The 18,882-nt window shown below is 41.6% G+C and overlaps 1 protein-coding gene across 9 annotated transcripts in view; it reads right to left on the minus strand.

Annotated features, from left to right (window-relative positions):
- ep300b (E1A binding protein p300 b) overlaps positions 1-18,882 on the minus strand; it is a 106,253-nt gene that overhangs the window by 30,202 nt on the left and 57,169 nt on the right. For all 9 annotated transcript variants that reach the window (XM_034189612.1, XM_034189608.1, XM_034189609.1 and 6 more), the window contains 6 exons: positions 18,038-18,115; positions 12,332-12,417; positions 8,522-8,674; positions 3,104-3,628; positions 2,727-2,978; positions 2,399-2,594 (listed from right to left, as the gene is read on the minus strand). In XM_034189612.1, coding sequence (XP_034045503.1) covers positions 2,399-2,594; positions 2,727-2,978; positions 3,104-3,628; positions 8,522-8,674; positions 12,332-12,417; positions 18,038-18,115 — 1,290 coding nt within the window. The remainder of the gene's footprint in view (positions 1-2,398; positions 2,595-2,726; positions 2,979-3,103; positions 3,629-8,521; positions 8,675-12,331; positions 12,418-18,037; positions 18,116-18,882) is intronic.

Here is an 18,882-nt window from a genome sequence, read left to right on the forward strand (position 1 = left end):
CTCAGCCAATTCTGCAGACAGCTGCTCTACCCTTGTGGCAAGGCCTTGATCAGCTGTGACCCACTTCTTCTTAGGAGGAGCTGCGGTAGCAGTGACCTCACTCTGACACTTTGGACGCCTGGGCGCAGTCACCTGCACCGAAGACGGGAGCTGGTCGGCCTTTTGTTGAGGGTGCACCTGTGCCAGCCAAGCCACTCTCACAGCACGAGGCATGTAACTGCAGTTGAAACAGGGATGGTCTGATAGCGCTTCCGTCAAGTGGTCAAGCCCAAGACAAGCTGGGCACAGGTCATGACCGTCATCTGCTCGGACTGCAAGCCCACAAGCAGCACAGCAGTGGGAGCCGTCCATAAGCCCAACCGCTCAACAGGCGAATCCACATGTCTAGCAGTCTTCAGAACATATGCCAGCACCGGGAGAGGGGGCGCGAACGCTGCTGTCACCAGTAATCGCGAAACAGGAGACCAACTCCGTTAGCTGTGACAAAATTCAGGCCAAAAAAACTGGGATAGGAGAGCGCGCACCAGAAGTAGCCAAAGACACAACCCCCAAAAAAAAAAAAGGGCTAACACAGTCAGCTGTCAATGTAAACAAGCTCAAAACCAGGAGAGGGGGTGCTCAGGGGGTGCTGTCACCGGTAGTAGCAAAAACAGAACAACAACAGGAGGCCAACACCGTCAGCTATAAACATAAATAGGCTCAAAACCGGGAGAAGGGGCGCTCACGCTGCCGTCACCGGTAATAACAAAAACTAAACAACAAAAGGACCCAGGTAGCTCGAAACAATATATGTATGTCCGTACACCGCGCAACACCAGGAGAGAGGGTGAACACGGTGCCGTCACCGGTAATGGTGACTAAAAGAGACACTTACCGCAGTAACAAGAACCGTTGCAGCCCCAGGAGGACGAAAAACGCTGCTCCTGCCAACAGGAAAGGCAAAAGGACGTCCAACGATGGTAAAACCACAATAAATATGCAGCACAAAATGGCTGACGCCAACAGTAGCGAACCGCGCGCGAGGAGATAAAAAGGAACAGAGCCCCGGATGACATATGCTTATATACACTGATTGGTCATCCATGGTTTCACAGGTGTGACTATTTTGGTATTATTTCTCGAACTGCGCATGCGCAAAGGGATCATTCAGTGTTTTCAGCACCATCCTCTGGCAGTCAGGAGAGATGAAATGGAACTGGCAATTAAACTGATTATTTACAGGTATTATACCAAAGGGGCTGATTACTTATGCAACCCATCATCTTGGCTTTTATATTTTTAATTAATTTATATCAAGTTGTAGAGATTTACTTTCAGTCTGAGTCTAAGGAAGATAATTTTATAAATTTTTATATTGAGAAGCCTGATTTACTTTTTGTATATGAAATGCCATAAATTAAAATGTGTGAAATACCAAGAGGCTGAATACTTTTGCAAGCCACTGTAATCAGGATTCTCCAAATGTTTATGGGTATTGACCATTACGAGCTCTGGGCCCCAGATTTAGAGCTTTGGCTCATGCTGGTTAAGATCAGCGTTTGTTTGAAAAAGGCTGAGGGAAAAGGAATTGCAGATGAAAATACAGGATAAATAAACCGGATATTCACACTCACTGGACAAAAGCAAAAGTCCCAATGCTTTTGTATGGTTTTTCATGTAATTAACACCGTATATACCGGATTTTTTTTTTTTATATATATAACGATTTTCGCTCATATCGGACAAAATACACAGCCATATTTTGGGCCAGGTTAAAAATGAACTAGATGGCAAAATGTTTGCATGTGTATGCAAACTGCATACAAACACTTCCACATAAATTCAGCATTATTTCATAATAAAAGACAGGAGAGCGATCACAGTGCCACAGCAGCACGTCTGACTCTCTCTATCCAAAGTGATCAAAGGGAATAATGTGATTATGAACCATCAGACGACAAATTAAAACCTCTTAAATAATTCTAAAATCAATTTTAAGCAGAAACAAGGACATTTTATGCAGAAACAAGGTGATAATCGGCGAGTCGCTACTGACGCTCCGAAATGACGCAGGCGCAGCAGCATGTCAGACTGTCCGTCTCTTCTGTGCTCAGTATAAGTCCAATCTTATTACTGCCAGGGCTTTCAAATTCACAGGGAGCATTGTTGGGAGACAGCCCTTGGACAAGTTCAAAGATGACTAACCTTGACCTATTTTAAGAGGTCAAAAGGTCACATTCTGATTCCTATTTTTATGCTCATACGGCCAAGGGTATTTTTACATTGCATTATATTTATAATTTAAAACACATGCTTTAAAATTCCCTTGTGCAGCTTTTGGATCCCATTTTGTGTGTGCCCATCATTTATAAATGAAGCCCAAAGCATTTAATTTCCTAATAAATTTTCATGTGCTCACTTTTTTTCTTGTTCTGAGTATTTGCCGGGGAGCTGTTGGTGGCTGTTGACCCTGGACCCTCTTCTTCTTCTTTATGCTCTTTCTTGACTTCAATCTTTCGGTCTTCGCTCAACACTACAGAGGACAATTCCGAGGATGAACAGGTATCCATGGGTTCACCACTAGCATCATCTCCTGATGGCTTCTCTTTCTTTACCTGGCAGACAGACAAAATTACTTTAGAAATTAATATAAAAAGTCAATTTATGCCTTACATTTTAGACAAACGACCTCAGACATTTTAAGACTTTTTCCTGTACTTGCTGTTTAAGAGCATCTAAAAACCTACCGCCACCCCTGATTTCTCTTCAGACTTCACATCAGGCAGACCCTTGCCTGTTGTTTCCAAAGCTTTGTCCTCTACCTGGGTATCAGTTCCCTCATCTGCTTCCTCCTCTTTTGTCGCCTCCATTTTTACCTCTTCCTGGCTGGGAGCGGGGCCTTCTGAAGGTGCGAGCTGAGAACTAGGGTCAGTATTGCTGCTGACAGAGGTTGGGGAAGACACCTGGCCATCTGCTGTCAGAGGGGGCTTCGGAGACAGCTGTAGTAATATAACACTTGGTTTAGGTTGTGTAATTTGTTATTTAGAATTTAAAAAATGACATTTTCCTGTTCATGCCAAGGACTTGTGCACTTAAGCATCCTGAAATTAGAACATTTACTCACTGGGGTCTGCGGCCGTTGTAATGGCACATGAGCATTTTGAGTTGGGGCAGGAGGAGTCTGGCCTGCATGAGAACCTGAAGAAGCCACACCACTGATTATCTGCTGTGGAAGCTGATTGGCCTTCTCTGAGGTGCTTCCTTGACCCGGTGGCTGCTGCAGCAAAACTTGTTGGTGTTGCTGTGAAGCTTGTTGCTGCTGCTGGGTGTGCTGTGCAGAGGGTATGTGGGGTGTGTTGGGTGTGTGTGGCTGTGGGGTCTGAGACCCAGGTAATGTAGGAGGTGTTTGATGTGGCTGAGGTGTGAGGCTGCGTGCGGGCGAGGGAGAGTTTGTTCGGATGGGTGGGCAATGAGAGTAAGAGTTCGGCTGGGTGGAGTTGGAAGATGGAGGCAGGTTGGGTAGAGGCCCAGCGCCACTGACACTACCAGGCCCCACTGAGCTTACAGGGACTCCAGAGCCTGGAACAGAAGAGGCAGACTGTGCTGCAGGGCTGCTCGCAGGGAGGGAAGGTGGGGTCGACATCTGATTCTGTTATACAACACAGGACACACACAGGTTAAAGCTCACTGAAGTGACATGAAAGGTCCAATAGCTCTCAAACAAGAACAGAATCAAACTTAGCTGTTGCTCTGAAATACATGTGAAAAGCTTTAAGCTTCATGTACTGTATAATCCTTTTTTTTGGTGGGGGACAAGTTATTACAAGTTTTTGTTTCAAAACCATGGCAAATTCGGCACTCTAGTATGGAAATTTAATGGTAACCAATTCCAGGCTGGTTTTTGCCAGATATAGAACCCAAAGATGTGGATGAAAAATACTGCATTGCTACTGGAACAAACTACAATATTAGTAGCCTAAAAAGAACAGTGGTCACACTGACTGATTTATTTATTTTGCAATGAAACTGGAGGAACAAGCAAAAACTGCACAATAGTTGTATCTATCATCACTCTTTTGTATAATGCATTAAAAAATAAAACAGAAGTTGTTCCAGTTAGCCATTTTATTTAATACTTTTTAAAATCTCTATATCTGTATCTTTTTTTTTTTTTTACAACATCAGTATGAGTATCGGCCCCCCCAAAAAATCCATATTGGTTGGGCTCTACCAGTGCACATGCAGGCTACTCGCACAGCCAGCCAAAGAAAGGCAGAAAGAAGAAACTTTTACTGCCGTGTGTCCATGTTTGTGTTTTGTAGCTTGGCCGCTGTGAAACAATCACAAAATAATGCTGCGGTTGTCTCATTAACATTAAGAGCCCCTTCACAAATAATGCTAAGTTTGGTCGAAGTGCGCATGAAACAGGAATCCTGTGCAACATGTGTAAAATCCTCCCTGCCTCGAACACATCATACCCCTGTTGCTACAACTGTTTGCGTACACCAGCGGCTGAAGGACAGAGTGTGCGCTGTGCGAACCCATCGATCCCTCTCGCGACAAGTGTCGGCAGACAACAGTCTGCAGACAATCATTATCGTGCTGGCAGTGAAATTTGTCTAAGTTCCCCATGAGTGTGGCTTTGGTGTGTGCACTAAACTGACAGGAGGTGTGGCCGTGGACAGAAGCAGCTGTGGAGATCTGTGGATCTGGACAACAGGTACTGTGTTTGGACAGACATGAACTAACAACTGCCCACTGTGACGCGCGTGTCTGCTTGCTGCCATTACGTGGACATAAATAAAAACATATCGCGACATATCGAGCGCACGCACGCTGCAGCCCACTGACAGGCTACCCCCAGGTTGAAACAGACCATCAGATCAGAACACGCAGCGGTTGATCTGACTGTTATGTGACCCACGTGAGCGCTGTTCCACATGACCCGGTGTCTGTGCTGCAGCACACCGTCCATAAGACATGCGTGTCGGCAGGACGCGCAGGGCAGCTGGACGCACCGGACCAGCAGATGTGGACATGATCAGAATGCCCTGCTTCTCATTCATGTCATTTCATGACTGTATGTCAGTGACCATGGGTCATCTACAGAGGAACAGACGGATCATATTTGTATTGCCCGCTTGATAAATGCGGTGTTTTTATATGGTAAGTGATTTAAATTTTTTTTTTTGCAATATTTCCATGTCCTTCCTGATATGAGGCAGGTTCTCACAGCTTTCAAAGGACAGCTTCGTAGCTCAGTGGTAAAATTTCTGACTGGCAATCAGAGCTTTTGGAAGGCGCAGGTTCAAGACCCATGGGTGGTATGTTTTTTTTTTATTATTATTTTCCACATAAGCAGTGCAATGTGGTCCCACAGGTACCAGCTGGTTTTTTATTTTTTTATTGATTTCACATAAGCGGCGCGACGTGGTCCCACAGGTACCAGCTGGTTTTTATTTTTTCCACATAAGCGATGCAATGTGGTCCTACAAGGTACCAGTAGATTTTTATTTTTTATTGATTTCACATAAGCAGCACAATGTGGTTCCACAGGTACCAGCTATTTTTTATTTTTTATTTATTCCACATAAGCTGCGCGATGTGGTGCACTTCGCACTGTGTTCCTGCTCGAAAGACACTGTCATGTGCATGAACTCTCACACCGGGATCGTGCACGCCTGCCTGTTGGCGCGATATTTCGTGGTGCGCTAATTCCAACTGTTTCATGCCGTTTCGCCGTATTCGACCAAACTTTGCACTATGTGTGAAGTGGCCCTAAGTAACGTCATGTTCTCTGACCTCCTTGTTCTGCGTTTCGTCACTGACTCTCTGCAACTGGGGAAGCTCCCATGATGATGCCAGGGTCTGTGCGATACTTTTGCAGTGGCCAGTGACTACTTAAACTGTAGCTATACTAACAGACACTGTTCATTCATCATCCCCAAGATGCTATGTGTACGAAAAAGCCACATAATTTTTTACAGTTGTTGAGTGTTTTGTATAGAAGGACAGAGTAAAGTCAAACCCTTCCTTTTCTCTCAAAAATTCTTGAAAGGGTAGTTGTAAAACAGCTAACTGATCATCTGCAGAGGAATGGTCTATTTGAAGAGTTTCAGTCAGGTTTTAGAATTCATCATAGTACAGAAACAGCATTAGTGAAGGTTACAAATGATCTTCTTATGGCCTCGGACAGTGGACTCATCTCTGTGCTTGTTCTGTTAGATCTCAGTGCTGCTTTTGATACTGTTGACCATAAAATTTTATTACAGAGATTAGAGCATGCCATAGGTATTAAAGGCACTGCGCTGCGGTGGTTTGAATCATATTTGTCTAATAGATTACAATTTGTTCATGTAAATGGGGAATCTTCTTCACAGACTAAAGTTAATTATGGAGTTCCACAAGGTTCTGTGCTAGGACCAATTTTATTCACTTTATACATGCTTCCCTTAGGCAGTATTATTAGACGGTATTGCTTAAATTTTCATTGTTACGCAGATGATACCCAGCTTTATCTATCCATGAAGCCAGAGGACACACACCAATTAGCTAAACTGCAGGATTGTCTTACAGACATAAAGACATGGATGACCTCTAATTTCCTGCTTTTAAACTCAGATAAAACTGAAGTTATTGTACTTGGCCCCACAAATCTTAGAAACATGGTGTCTAACCAGATCCTTACTCTGGATGGCATTACCCTGACCTCTAGTAATACTGTGAGAAATCTTGGAGTCATTTTTGATCAGGATATGTCATTCAAAGTGCATATTAAACAAATATGTAGGACTGCTTTTTTGCATTTACGCAATATCTCTAAAATCAGAAAGGTCTTGTCTCAGAGTGATGCTGAAAAACTAATTCATGCATTTATTTCCTCTAGGCTGGACTATTGTAATTCATTATTATCAGGTTGTCCTAAAAGTTCCCTAAAAAGCCTTCAGTTAATTCAAAATGCTGCAGCTAGAGTACTGACGGGGACTAGAAGGAGAGAGCATATCTCACCCATATTGGCCTCTCTTCATTGGCTTCCTGTTAATTCTAGAATAGAATTTAAAATTCTTCTTCTTACTTATAAGGTTTTGAATAATCAGGTCCCATCTTATCTTAGGGACCTCGTAGTACCATATTACCCCAATAGAGCGCTTCGCTCTCAGACTGCAGGCTTACTTGTAGTTCCTAGGGTTTGTAAGAGTAGAATGGGAGGCAGAGCCTTCAGCTTTCAGGCTCCTCTCCTGTGGAACCAGCTCCCAATTCAGATCAGGGAGACAGACACCCTCTCTACTTTTAAGATTAGGCTTAAAACTTTCCTTTTTGCTAAAGCTTATAGTTAGGGCTGGATCAGGTGACCCTGAACCATCCCTTAGTTATGCTGCTATAGACGTAGACTGCTGGGGGGTTCCCATGATGCACTGTTTCTTTTTCTTTTTGCTCTGTATGCACCACTCTGCATTTAATCATTAGTGATCGATCTCTGCTCCCCTCCACAGCATGTCTTTTTCCTGGTTCTCTCCCTCAGCCCCAACCAGTCCCAGCAGAGGACTGCCCCTCCCTGAGCCTGGTTCTGCTGGAGGTTTCTTCCTGTTAAGGGGGAGTTTTTCCTTCCCACTGTGGCCAAGTGCTTGCTCACAGGGGGTCGTTTTGACCGTTGGGGTTTTACATAATTATTGTATGGCCTTGCCTTACAATATAAAGCGCCTTGGGGCAACTGTTTGTTGTGATTTGGCGCTATATAAAAAAAAATTGATTGATTGATTGATTGATTGATTATTATTTCAGATGACATTCAGTGGTTTTAAAGGGTTGATAACTGTTTGTCTTCATTGTTGTCACAGTTTTTTTTGCATCAGGCATCTAGTTTTCTTTGGCAAGAGTGGTGACCAAGTGGTTAGGTGTGCTTGTCTCCACAGTGGAAGGCCGATTCAATGGCACCTCTGCCCATTCTCCATGTAATGTGGAGTTCTGTCAAAAATACATCCGGTGTAAAAGTTGTTGTGCCAAATCAACATGCAGATCCATCTCTGATTTGGTATGGCGCGCCTGAGTGTAACAAGGGAGTAGCCGAAGGCACATACTTGCATCTGATTTTCTTCAACCAACAAATTAGTGACTGTAATAACACCAAGGACTTCAAGTCATCAGTTTCTTTTCAGACTTTAATAAGGCCAGTGACATGAACTCACATCACATCTGAATGACTGCCTCAGCAATCTTTCAGCCTAACATAATTGTAATTGAACATTATTTGCCTACTGAGAACCCTCATGATTCTACTCAAACTACCTGATTGAAATTAGCACATACATATAAAACTGCGTTCCACTACACATTCACTTGTGTAGTAGAACAGTGATCACAGAACTAAAGTCTCAATATGTAGCATTTCAACAAATAAAATGCAGACAACTAAAAACACATAGTAACCGAGTGTTTCTTCATATCTGTAAATCTAAGATAACATTTGGTTAAATAATCTGAGACACGAACAGCTAATTTATACTTTGTGAAATTACAGCTCTTGGAATTACTTGATCCTTACCGGAGGCATATTAGCCTGGGTTGCTGGCTGGCTCATACCAACAGGACCAGTACCAAGCCCAGGACTAGACCCAGAAAATTGGCCTGGAGGAAGACACTGGTTCTGTAACTGTGCCACACTGGACTGACTCATCCGTGCTGATCCCATACCAATCTACAGACAAGACAAGAGGTAGTGTGCGATTAAATAACACTGTTCATGTTAGCCATCATGACAATATTAATAATAATAAAAAAAAAAGCTGTGGTCCTATGTCTGTGAGAATGTGATTCGTCACAGTAAGAAGGTCAAGAATGTGTGATCTTTGATCCAACATTGTAGTTCGATTTGCACATTAAGGAGGTCATCAGAACGGCCCGCTTACATTTGCAAAATATTGCAGTGATTAGACCTATTGTATATTGTCAATGGCGGATGTTGATGCCTTTCACAATTGACTACTGTAATGTGGTGTTTTCTAAATTGCCATTTAGGATCAGATGTCTGCAGATGATTCAGAATTCTGCTGCTAGTGCCTTGACTAAAAGCAGGAGATTTGATGACATTACACCCGTTTTGGCTTCCCTTCAGTGCCTTCCTTAGTTTAAGAGTTGATTTTAAGGTCTTGCGGCTGACTCAAAGTTCTACATGGGTTGGTGCCAATCTAGCTTACTGAACCTTATTTGCTTCCTCATGCTCTGCGATCACAGGGCGCAGGTTTGCTTTGTGTTCCCAGGGTTAATAAAAGAAGTCAGTAGGTTTTAAAGCCTTTGCTTACCATGCTTATTGTTCCACAGTGTAGGTACTGTGGAACAGTTTGCCTGTTGACATTAGAAAGTTCACTTTAGTTGAATGTTAAAACATTTTCTTCAGTTTCTCATTAGTTTTATTGTTGGTCTGAATTATATTTGTTTTCATTTTTATTACTACTTGACATTTTATATTAACTGTTAATCAGGGAATAACCATGTTGTGTCTGATGATTTGCAGACGTTCATGCTGGTTATACAGTCGCAAATAGAGCTTTAAAATGGATATGTGAGACTGTAATCCAGCATGAACGTGCGCAAATCATCTGTCACAAGGGGGTTATTCCCATTCTAATCCAATTCCATCGTTTGCACGGTTTATTTTTCTTTAGGTAATTTGGTCGGCGAGGCTTACCGTCGAGACAGGATTGCTCCAACAGCGGTCAGGTTGCGGAGTAATCCATCAAATGTGAAATGGTAATTCTGTATCAGAATTAGTATTGGGTAATGGGAACCGGTTCTTTTTGAGAATCGTTAAGAAATGATTCGATCCACCGGCATCAATAGCCTTTTTGCTTAACGATTCCCTTATCGGTCCCTCAGAGCGCCCGTTGTTTTTGAGGGTGTCTGTCGGGAAAATTAGCATTTCTCTATGTTGATTACAGACCCTGCAGTGAGTCTGTAATCAACTTCTTCTGCAGTGTAGCTCTGCTTTGAACCTTGAAGCAATGAAGCAGTGCTCTGACCCGCTGCTTCATTGGTTCTTTGCTTCGCTGCTTTTCAGTAGCGGCAAATCAGCTTCTTAACCCCTCTCAAAGCCATTAAAATATGTCTATCGTGAGTCACTTTTATGCGGATTAAAGTCACTAACTGGGACTCCTGTCTTGTGAGAAAGAAAAGAGAACCATCCTCCATTCCGTTCGTACAGCTTCAAACACTGCATGGCTCTCTGCCGAGTCAAGTTAGAAATATAGTCCAGTTAGAATTAATAACTTTAAAGTGAATCTCTGTTTAAATCAAACCGATGAAATCTTTCCAAACGTAATACAAACAATAACCTGCAATCGATCAAAATGTTTTTTCCTCCCAAAATGAGACATCCTGCGCTGACCTGCAGCAGATGGCTGAGTTCAGCTCAGAGGTATGGAGTGACATTCATACCAAAATGTCTGCAATGAAATGCTTTTGACAAAAACTACAAGATCAAGGATCCACCATGTAGGTTTGATTAAAGTCCAGAGATCAAGGATCCAGTAACCAATTTCATATTTACTTACTTTAAGACTCAATAAAATGTTGTTGACATAGAAAACCTGTAAAGCCTACTTTTAGTACACAGAAAATTCACAAGAGGTGTTGACAAGGGAATCAATAAGGAATCAGATCCATAAGCGGAACCGATAAAATCTTTTCAATACCCATCCCTAATCAGAATCCACATCAATACTTTCATATGGTAGCTTAAAATCACCTATTTCGAGTCGTCGCTACACGACTTTCTCTCACTCTGAGCTGACATCTGTATAGCAGCGTACGGTCAGGGCACAGAGTAATACATGAAATGTGAAACGACTGAATATTTTGCGACCTTACACCTGATATACGGTCTGAAATCTCACGTGACAAACCAATCAGATTCGCGGAAAAAATGTAATTGGATTAGAATCTGTTTTATGATGTTAAGCATTTTGCAAATGTTTCTCCTTAAAGTGCTACATAAATAAATGCACTATTAAAAGCATTACCTCTGTTTGGAATGTTATTGAAAATAAAACCAGAGGAGGAGGGGCTAATGGGTGTGAGATCGAAATAAAATAACTGATGACAATAACATCTGCAATAAGAGTACTGAATCAGTGAGTTTACATATGAAAAAATGCTCAAATATCTGTAGTTAGTCCTAACAGTTTTTCTGCGAATGACTGCAATTCCACAGCAGTGACAACTACAGTATCATTTTGCAAAATATGTGTATCCAATCAGTGTTATTTGGATGTAGCTGGGTCTTTGTCGCTTTTCAGTGGGGCCCATTTTCTGTTGTTTTTATAAATTGGAGAACAAATTTTGACACCAGCCAATTTCAATGGTTGTTTTTTGTTTCATTACAAGTACAGAGTTTTTCCAGCAGACAGACTGCTATGCCAACAGTTTTGCCATACAATGGCAGCAGAGTAATACAGAACCAAAGTTTAAGAAGTGGTTAGTAGCCCATAGCTAGCATTAGCACATATGCAAAAGCAAGGTAGCTCAGAAAAGGGACAAATCAATATCCACAAGATGGCAAATCTACAGGATACTCCCCTAAAACAGAAACTCCAAAAAGGCAAGTTGTGTCATGCAGAGCCATGAAAGAGTCTGGACGGGTTACACCCCTGAAAACTTACCCCTCCTAGGGGGATGCTTACCCCTTAGTGGGACCACTTGCTGAAGGCAGCAGAACGACAGTAGTTGTTGGATCACTAAGTCCAATAAGGCAGCAAATCATCCAGAAGACAGGATGACAGTATGTATTATCTTTAAGGTAAAAGGCAAGGACTTATGAATCCAACCAGAGAATCCCTCAGTGTAACTGACCGGTGTGCTGGAAAAGATTCTGAGCAGGTAAGGTGGAGCTACAGATGGTAGGGGTTGGTAATCCAGTGAGCCAAAAGACACAGAGAGGAAAAAAAATCCAATGACTGCTTAAAGAAGCACAGTAGAGTACTGGGATGGACTTCAGATGGTACAATAACACATATATTACAGCTGACATTCAGCTCTGGAGCCTTAAATGAAAATACGACAGCCACCAGCATTTTTGCTGTCAGAGTCTTGATGGTTTTCCCTTAGTAATTGAAAATACAAAACCTGGCGGTTGGTGTATTTTCTGTTTCTTCCCATTTTCATTTAGCCCTCTTCCAATCTCCACTGAAACTTTAAAAAGGGGTTGGATTAGGAAACCTGTGCTACCGACAGTTTTTTTCTTTTAAAGAATTTCAGACAAAATTAATTTAGCTGGGTTTTTCAGAACTGAGCTGTTTCTACACCACATTAAAAACCACAACAAACTAAACTACAACACAGTGAATGTAGCAATGCCAACCTGGTTGACTGGAGCACCAAGAGGAACAGGAGGTGTTGACCTCTGACCCATTGACTGCATTCCCATCTGAGCAAACTGGTTCATTCCTGAAAGTGAAGGATACAAATAACAGATCTTTACAGAAAGTCACTAAGACACATAATTAGGGTGGTGACATGTTGATAGTTATTTAGTAGCTACAAAAAAACAATAAATAATTTATTAGCTTGGTTAAGATGACAACTACACAGAACACACAGAACACAGAGGTGGGCTTCATAGATAATTGGCAAAGCTTCTGGGGAAAACCTGGTCTTGTTAGGAGAGACGGCATCCATCCCACTTTGGATGGAGCAGCTCTCATTTCTAGAAATCTGGCCAATTTTCTTAATCCTCCAAACCGTGACTATCCAGGGTTGGGACCAGGAAGCAGAGTTGTAGTCTTACACACCTCTCTGCAGCTTCTCTCCCCCTGCCATCCCCTCATTACCCCATCCCCGTAGAGACGGTGCCTGCTCCCAGACTACCAATAACCAGCAAAAATCTATTTAAGCATAAAAATTCAAAAGAAAAAAATAATATAGCACCTTCAACTGCACCACAGACTAAAACAGTTAAATGTGGTCTATTAAACATTAGGTCTCTCTCTTCTAAGTCCCTGTTGGTAAATGATATAATAATTGATCAACATATTGATTTATTCTGCCTAACAGAAACCTGGTTACAGCAGGATGAATATGTTAGTTTAAATGAGTCAACACCCCCGAGTCACACTAACTGTCAGAATGCTCGTAGCACGGGCCGGGGCGGAGGATTAGCAGCAATCTTCCATTCCAGCTTATTAATTAATCAAAAACCCAGACAGAGCTTTAATTCATTTGAAAGCTTGTCTCTTAGTCTTGTCCATCCAAATTGGAAGTCCCAAAAACCAGTTTTATTTGTTATTATCTATCGTCCACCTGGTCGTTACTGTGAGTTTCTCTGTGAATTTCAGACCTTTTGTCTGACTTAGTGCTTAGCTCAGATAAGATAATTGTAGTGGGCGATTTTAACATCCACACAGATGCTGAGAATGACAGCCTCAACACTGCATTTAATCTATTATTAGACTCTACTGGCTTTGCTCAAAAAGTAAATGAGTCCACCCACCACTTTAATCATATCTTAGATCTTGTTCTGACTTATGGTATGGAAATAGAAGACTTAACAGTATTCCCTGAAAACTCCCTTCTGTCTGATCATTTCTTAATAACATTTACATTTACTCTGATGGACTACCCAGCAGTAGGGAATAAGTTTCATTACACTAGAAGTCTTTCAGAAAGCGCTGTAACTAGGTTTAAGGATATGATTCCTTCTTTATGTTCTCTAATGCCATATAACAACACAGTGCAGAGTAGCTACCTAAACTCTGTAAGGGAGATAGAGTATCTCGTCAATAGTTTTACATCCTCATTGAAGACAACTTTGGATGCTGTAGCTCCTCTGAAAAAGAGAGCTTTAAATCAGAAGTGTCTGACTCCGTGGTATAACTCACAAACTCGTAGCTTAAAGCAGATAACCCGTAAGTTGGAGAGGAAATGGCGTCTCACTAATTTAGAAGATCTTCACTTAGCCTGGAAAAAAGAGTCTGTTGCTCTATAAAAAAGCCCTCCATAAAGCTAGGACATCTTTCTACTCATCACTAATTGAAGAAAATAAGAACAACCCCAGGTTTCTTTCAGCACTGTAGCCAGGCTGACAAAGAGTCAGAGCTCTATTGAGCTGAGTATTCCATTAACTTTAACTAGTAATGACTTCATGACTTTCTTTGCTAACAAAATTTTAACTATTAGAGAAAAAATTACTCATAACCATCCCAAAGACGTATCGTTATCTTTGGCTGCTTTCAGTGATGCCGGTATTTGGTTAGACTCTTTCTCTCCGATTGTTCTGTCTGAGTTATTTTCATTAGTTACTTCATCCAAACCATCAACATGTTTATTAGACCCCATTCCTACCAGGCTGCTCAAGGAAGCCCTACCATTATTTAATGCTTCGATCTTAAATATGATCAATCTATCTTTGTTAGTTGGCTATGTACCACAGGCTTTTAAGGTGGCAGTAATTAAACCATTACTTAAAAGCCATCACTTGACCCAGCTATCTTAGCTAATTATAGGCCAATCTCCAACCTTCCTTTTCTCTCAAAAATTCTTGAAAGGGTAGTTGTAAAACAGCTAACTGATCATCTGCAGAGGAATGGTCTATTTGAAGGTTTCAGTCAGGTTTTAGAATTCATCATAGTACAGAAACAGCATTAGTGAAGGTTACAAATGATCTTCTTATGGCCTCGGACAGTGGACTCATCTCTGTGCTTGTTCTGTTAGACCTCAGTGCTGCTTTTGATACTGTTGACCATAAAATTTATTACAGAGATTAGAGCATGCCATAGGTATTAAAGGCACTGCGCTGGTTTGAATCATATTTGTCTAATAGATTACAATTTGTTCATGTAAATGGGGAATCTTCTTCACAGACTAAAGTTAATTATGGAGTTCCACAAGGTTCTGTGCTAGGACCAATTTTATTCACTTTATATATGCTTCCCTTAGGCAGTATTATTAGACGGTATTGCTTAAATTTTCATTGTTACGCAGATGATACCCAGCTTTATCTATCCATGAAGCCAGAGGACACACACCAATTAGCTAAACTGCAGGATTGTCTTACAGACATAAAGACATGGATGACCTCTAATTTCCTGCTTTTAAACTCAGATAAAACTGAAGTTATTGTACTTGGCCCCACAAATCTTAGAAACATGGTGTCTAACCAGATCCTTACTCTGGATGGCATTACCCTGACCTCTAGTAATACTGTGAGAAATCTTGGAGTCATTTTTGATCAGGATATGTCATTCAAAGTGCATATTAAACAAATATGTAGGACTGCTTTTTTGCATTTACGCAATATCTCTAAAATTAGAAAGGTCTTGTCTCAGAGTGATGCTGAAAAACTAATTCATGCATTTATTTCCTCTAGGCTGGACTATTGTAATTCATTATTATCAGGTTGTCCTAAAAGTTCCCTAAAAAGCCTTCAGTTAATTCAAAATGCTGCAGCTAGAGTACTGACGGGGACTGGAAGGAGAGAGCATATCTCACCCATATTGGCCTCTCTTCATTGGCTTCCTGTTAATTCTAGAATAGAATTTAAAATTCTTCTCTTACTTATAAGGTTTTGAATAATCAGGTCCCATCTTATCTTAGGGACCTCGTAGTACCATATCACCCCAATAGAGCGCTTCGCTCTCGACTGCAGGCTTACTTGTAGTTCCTAGGGTTTGTAAGAGTAGAATGGGAGGCAGAGCCTTCAGCTTTCAGGCTCCTCTCCTGTGGAACCAGCTCCAATTCAGATCAGGGAGACAGACACCCTCTCTACTTTTAAGATTAGGCTTAAAACTTTCCTTTTTGCTAAAGCTTATAGTTAGGGCTGGATCAGGTGACCCTGAACCATCCCTTAGTTATGCTGCTATAGACGTAGACTGCTGGGGGGTTCCCATGATGCACTGTTCTTTCTCTTTTTGCTCTGTATGCACCACTCTGCATTTAATCATTAGTGATCGATCTCTGCTCCCCTCCACAGCATGTCTTTTTCCTGGTTCTCTCCCTCAGCCCCAACCAGTCCCAGCAGAAGACTGCCCCTCCCTGAGCCTGGTTCTGCTGGAGGTTTCTTCCTGTTAAAAGGGAGTTTTTCCTTCCCACTGTAGCCAAGTGCTTGCTCACAGGGGGTCGTTTTGACCGTTGGGGTTTTACATAATTATTGTATGGCCTTGCCTTACAATATAAAGCGCCTTAGGGCAACTGTTTGTTGTGATTTGGCGCTATATAAAAAAATTGATTGATTGATTGATTGAACTAACTGCTGAAAAGCCTCTATTGTAAGTACAAGATGTGATAATATCTGATTTTGCTGACTGCCTCAACTTCTTTACAATCACTCTATTCATCAATTTAAGACTATGGCCTGTTTCCGCTGACGTGCCCATAAAGAGCATAGAGGGATATGTTTTGCAAACTTAGTACCCATTACTACACTGGATGACATTAAAATTGAGGATGGCTATTGGTTATTTGTGCAACATCAATATTTTGTGTCTGCTACCTTCAACGTGCGTGGAACTTCTTAAACCCAAAACTAATTTTAAGCATCTTATATATATATACTACTGTGGAACCGCCTCCAAATTCAAATAGTCCAATTGACAATCCCACTGAGGTGCTTAGTTTGGGTCTCATGAACATAAGGTTACTGTCCCCAAAATCGCTGTTGATAAATGATATAAATTATGGAACATCACTTAGATATGATTGCTTTATGTGAAACCTGGCTTAAACCTACTGCTGTCTTCCCCTTAAATGAAGCCTGCCCGCCGGCGTACACACTGAGCCACATCCCTCGTGGATTTTGCTCTAATTTATAAATTTTGGTTTAGTTTACTAGCTGCTGGGGTCTAAAATATAATTCGCTTGAACATCTGACTCTCTGCTCTGCCCAGGATACTATGTATAGCCAAGGTCAAAAGAATAAAAATCAACCATGTTAGTTTGTCACCGTATATAGGCCCCTGGGCCCATATTCTGAATTCTTAGATGAATTTGGTGAGTTTCTCTCTAATTTGGCAACCCGTGCAGATAAAATTCTGATTGTTGGTGACTTCAACGTTCATGTAAATAAGCCTTCTGACCCCCTCTGCAAATCATTCATGGACATTATAGATGTATTATAATTCCAGCAATACATTGAGGGGAAAATAGATGACATTAGGTTAAATATATCCCAGCATGCCTTAATCCGATCACTACACCCTGGTCAACTGGTTAACACCATTTTTCTTGCATGGAGTTTTTCCAAAGGATTTTGGGTAATTTTTGGGGCACTGAATCCGAATCTGGTGTTAGTTTTGCCAATCACATAACGTTTTAGAGATATAAAAACATTTCTTGTATCAAGTGCTGAAGCAAAAGCTGCAGTCTCGCACACTTCTTCAGCGCCATAAATGATATTACGGCTCTTGTTCACATTTCACAATCCTGGTTTAAAAACTATGCTTTTGAAGCTAATTTTGTGCATGATTAGTGTCGTCAAACTTATGAGTGAAGGAGAAACATTTGTGTAATCCATCAATATGGAACATGCAGATTGCAAACAAACGTGACGTGGTAGAGGAAATTTGAGCTGAGATTCAGATTTGGCACCATAAAAATTACCCTAAATCAGTTCTAAAAGTCCAGGCAAGAATTTTTTTTTTTTTGATCATTGTTATAGGCCAATATCAAGTCTATCATTTTGTTCTAAAATTCTGGAAAAAAGTGGTTTCACAGCAGCTCGTGGATCACCTTAATGAGAATAATCTCTTTGAGCCACTGCAGTCTGCATAAGAAAACATAATTCCACAGAGATGGCTCTCAATAAAATGGTAAATGATCTTCTGCTTGCAGTGGATTCAGGCACCACTATTGGTTCTGGTGCTGTTAGAGCACCAGAACCATAGTGCTGCTCCCGTCTGAACTTTTAATCCCGTACTGTCCCAATCACATGATAAATAGCAAAGTTGACTCCCATCCCGTGGGAATCCTGTGACCTGTGGGATTCCCAAAAAAAACGGCAGCCTCTAGTGTAAAGCACCTTGTGGCAGCTTTGTTGTGATTTGACGCTATATAAAATGAAATAAATTGAAATTACCTGCTGGGTTCTGCATCCTGTTTACAATCTGATTTGACCCAGGTGGTCGGATCATAGATGGATCAGCGTGTGGACCATCTGAGAGCGTGACAAGAACAAGAAATCAGAGATCTCAACTTCAATATCATTAATGCAAATAAAGCCACAATAGCTGACCAAAGAATGGCTACAGCACATTTTGCACTGGCACCGTGCTATGAAACACCAAGCGCACTGTTGATGTGCATGATTAAAATAGAGGTGCTACGTATTTAATCCAAAGCAGTCCAATAACGTAGTTTTAAACATGCAATTTGCTCTGTGCTAAACATAGCAATAGATCTGTGTGCCTGCTCACTCCCAACAACACTGCATATGAGATGAGGTGAAGGGAAATGCACAGGTTTCAAAATCACTCACACTCACTCACCTTCAACTGCTTACTCCAATTAAGGGTCACGGGGGGGGGGGGGGGGGGGGGGGGTTTAATCCAGTTATAGGGGGTGAGGCAGGGTATCAAAAACAACAACAACAAAACCTACGGGCCCAGGAACATCATTGAAATATGCAGATTTTTTTAAAGCAGATTTTGTTCTAAATGGGCCTGAAAATTAACTTGTCACATCAGGTAAGACTGGAGGATGGAGCAGTAGTGCAATAGCACCATTCACTTGCCAATGTCGAGCATGTCGAGCTGTGCCTCATTTGCAACAGTGTTGATGCAAACAGTGCTACTTTGCTTCCTCCAGTTAACACGCAATTTCACACAGCACCGCTGCAGACAGGCAAGCACATAGCCCCTCCCCTCACTAGCAAGTGAACCCATGAATGCTAGCTGACATTCACAATACTGAGCTGGCTGAACA

Source organism: Thalassophryne amazonica, chromosome 16 (genome assembly GCF_902500255.1).
Source record: "Thalassophryne amazonica chromosome 16, fThaAma1.1, whole genome shotgun sequence".
NCBI lineage: Eukaryota > Metazoa > Chordata > Actinopteri > Batrachoidiformes > Batrachoididae > Thalassophryne > Thalassophryne amazonica.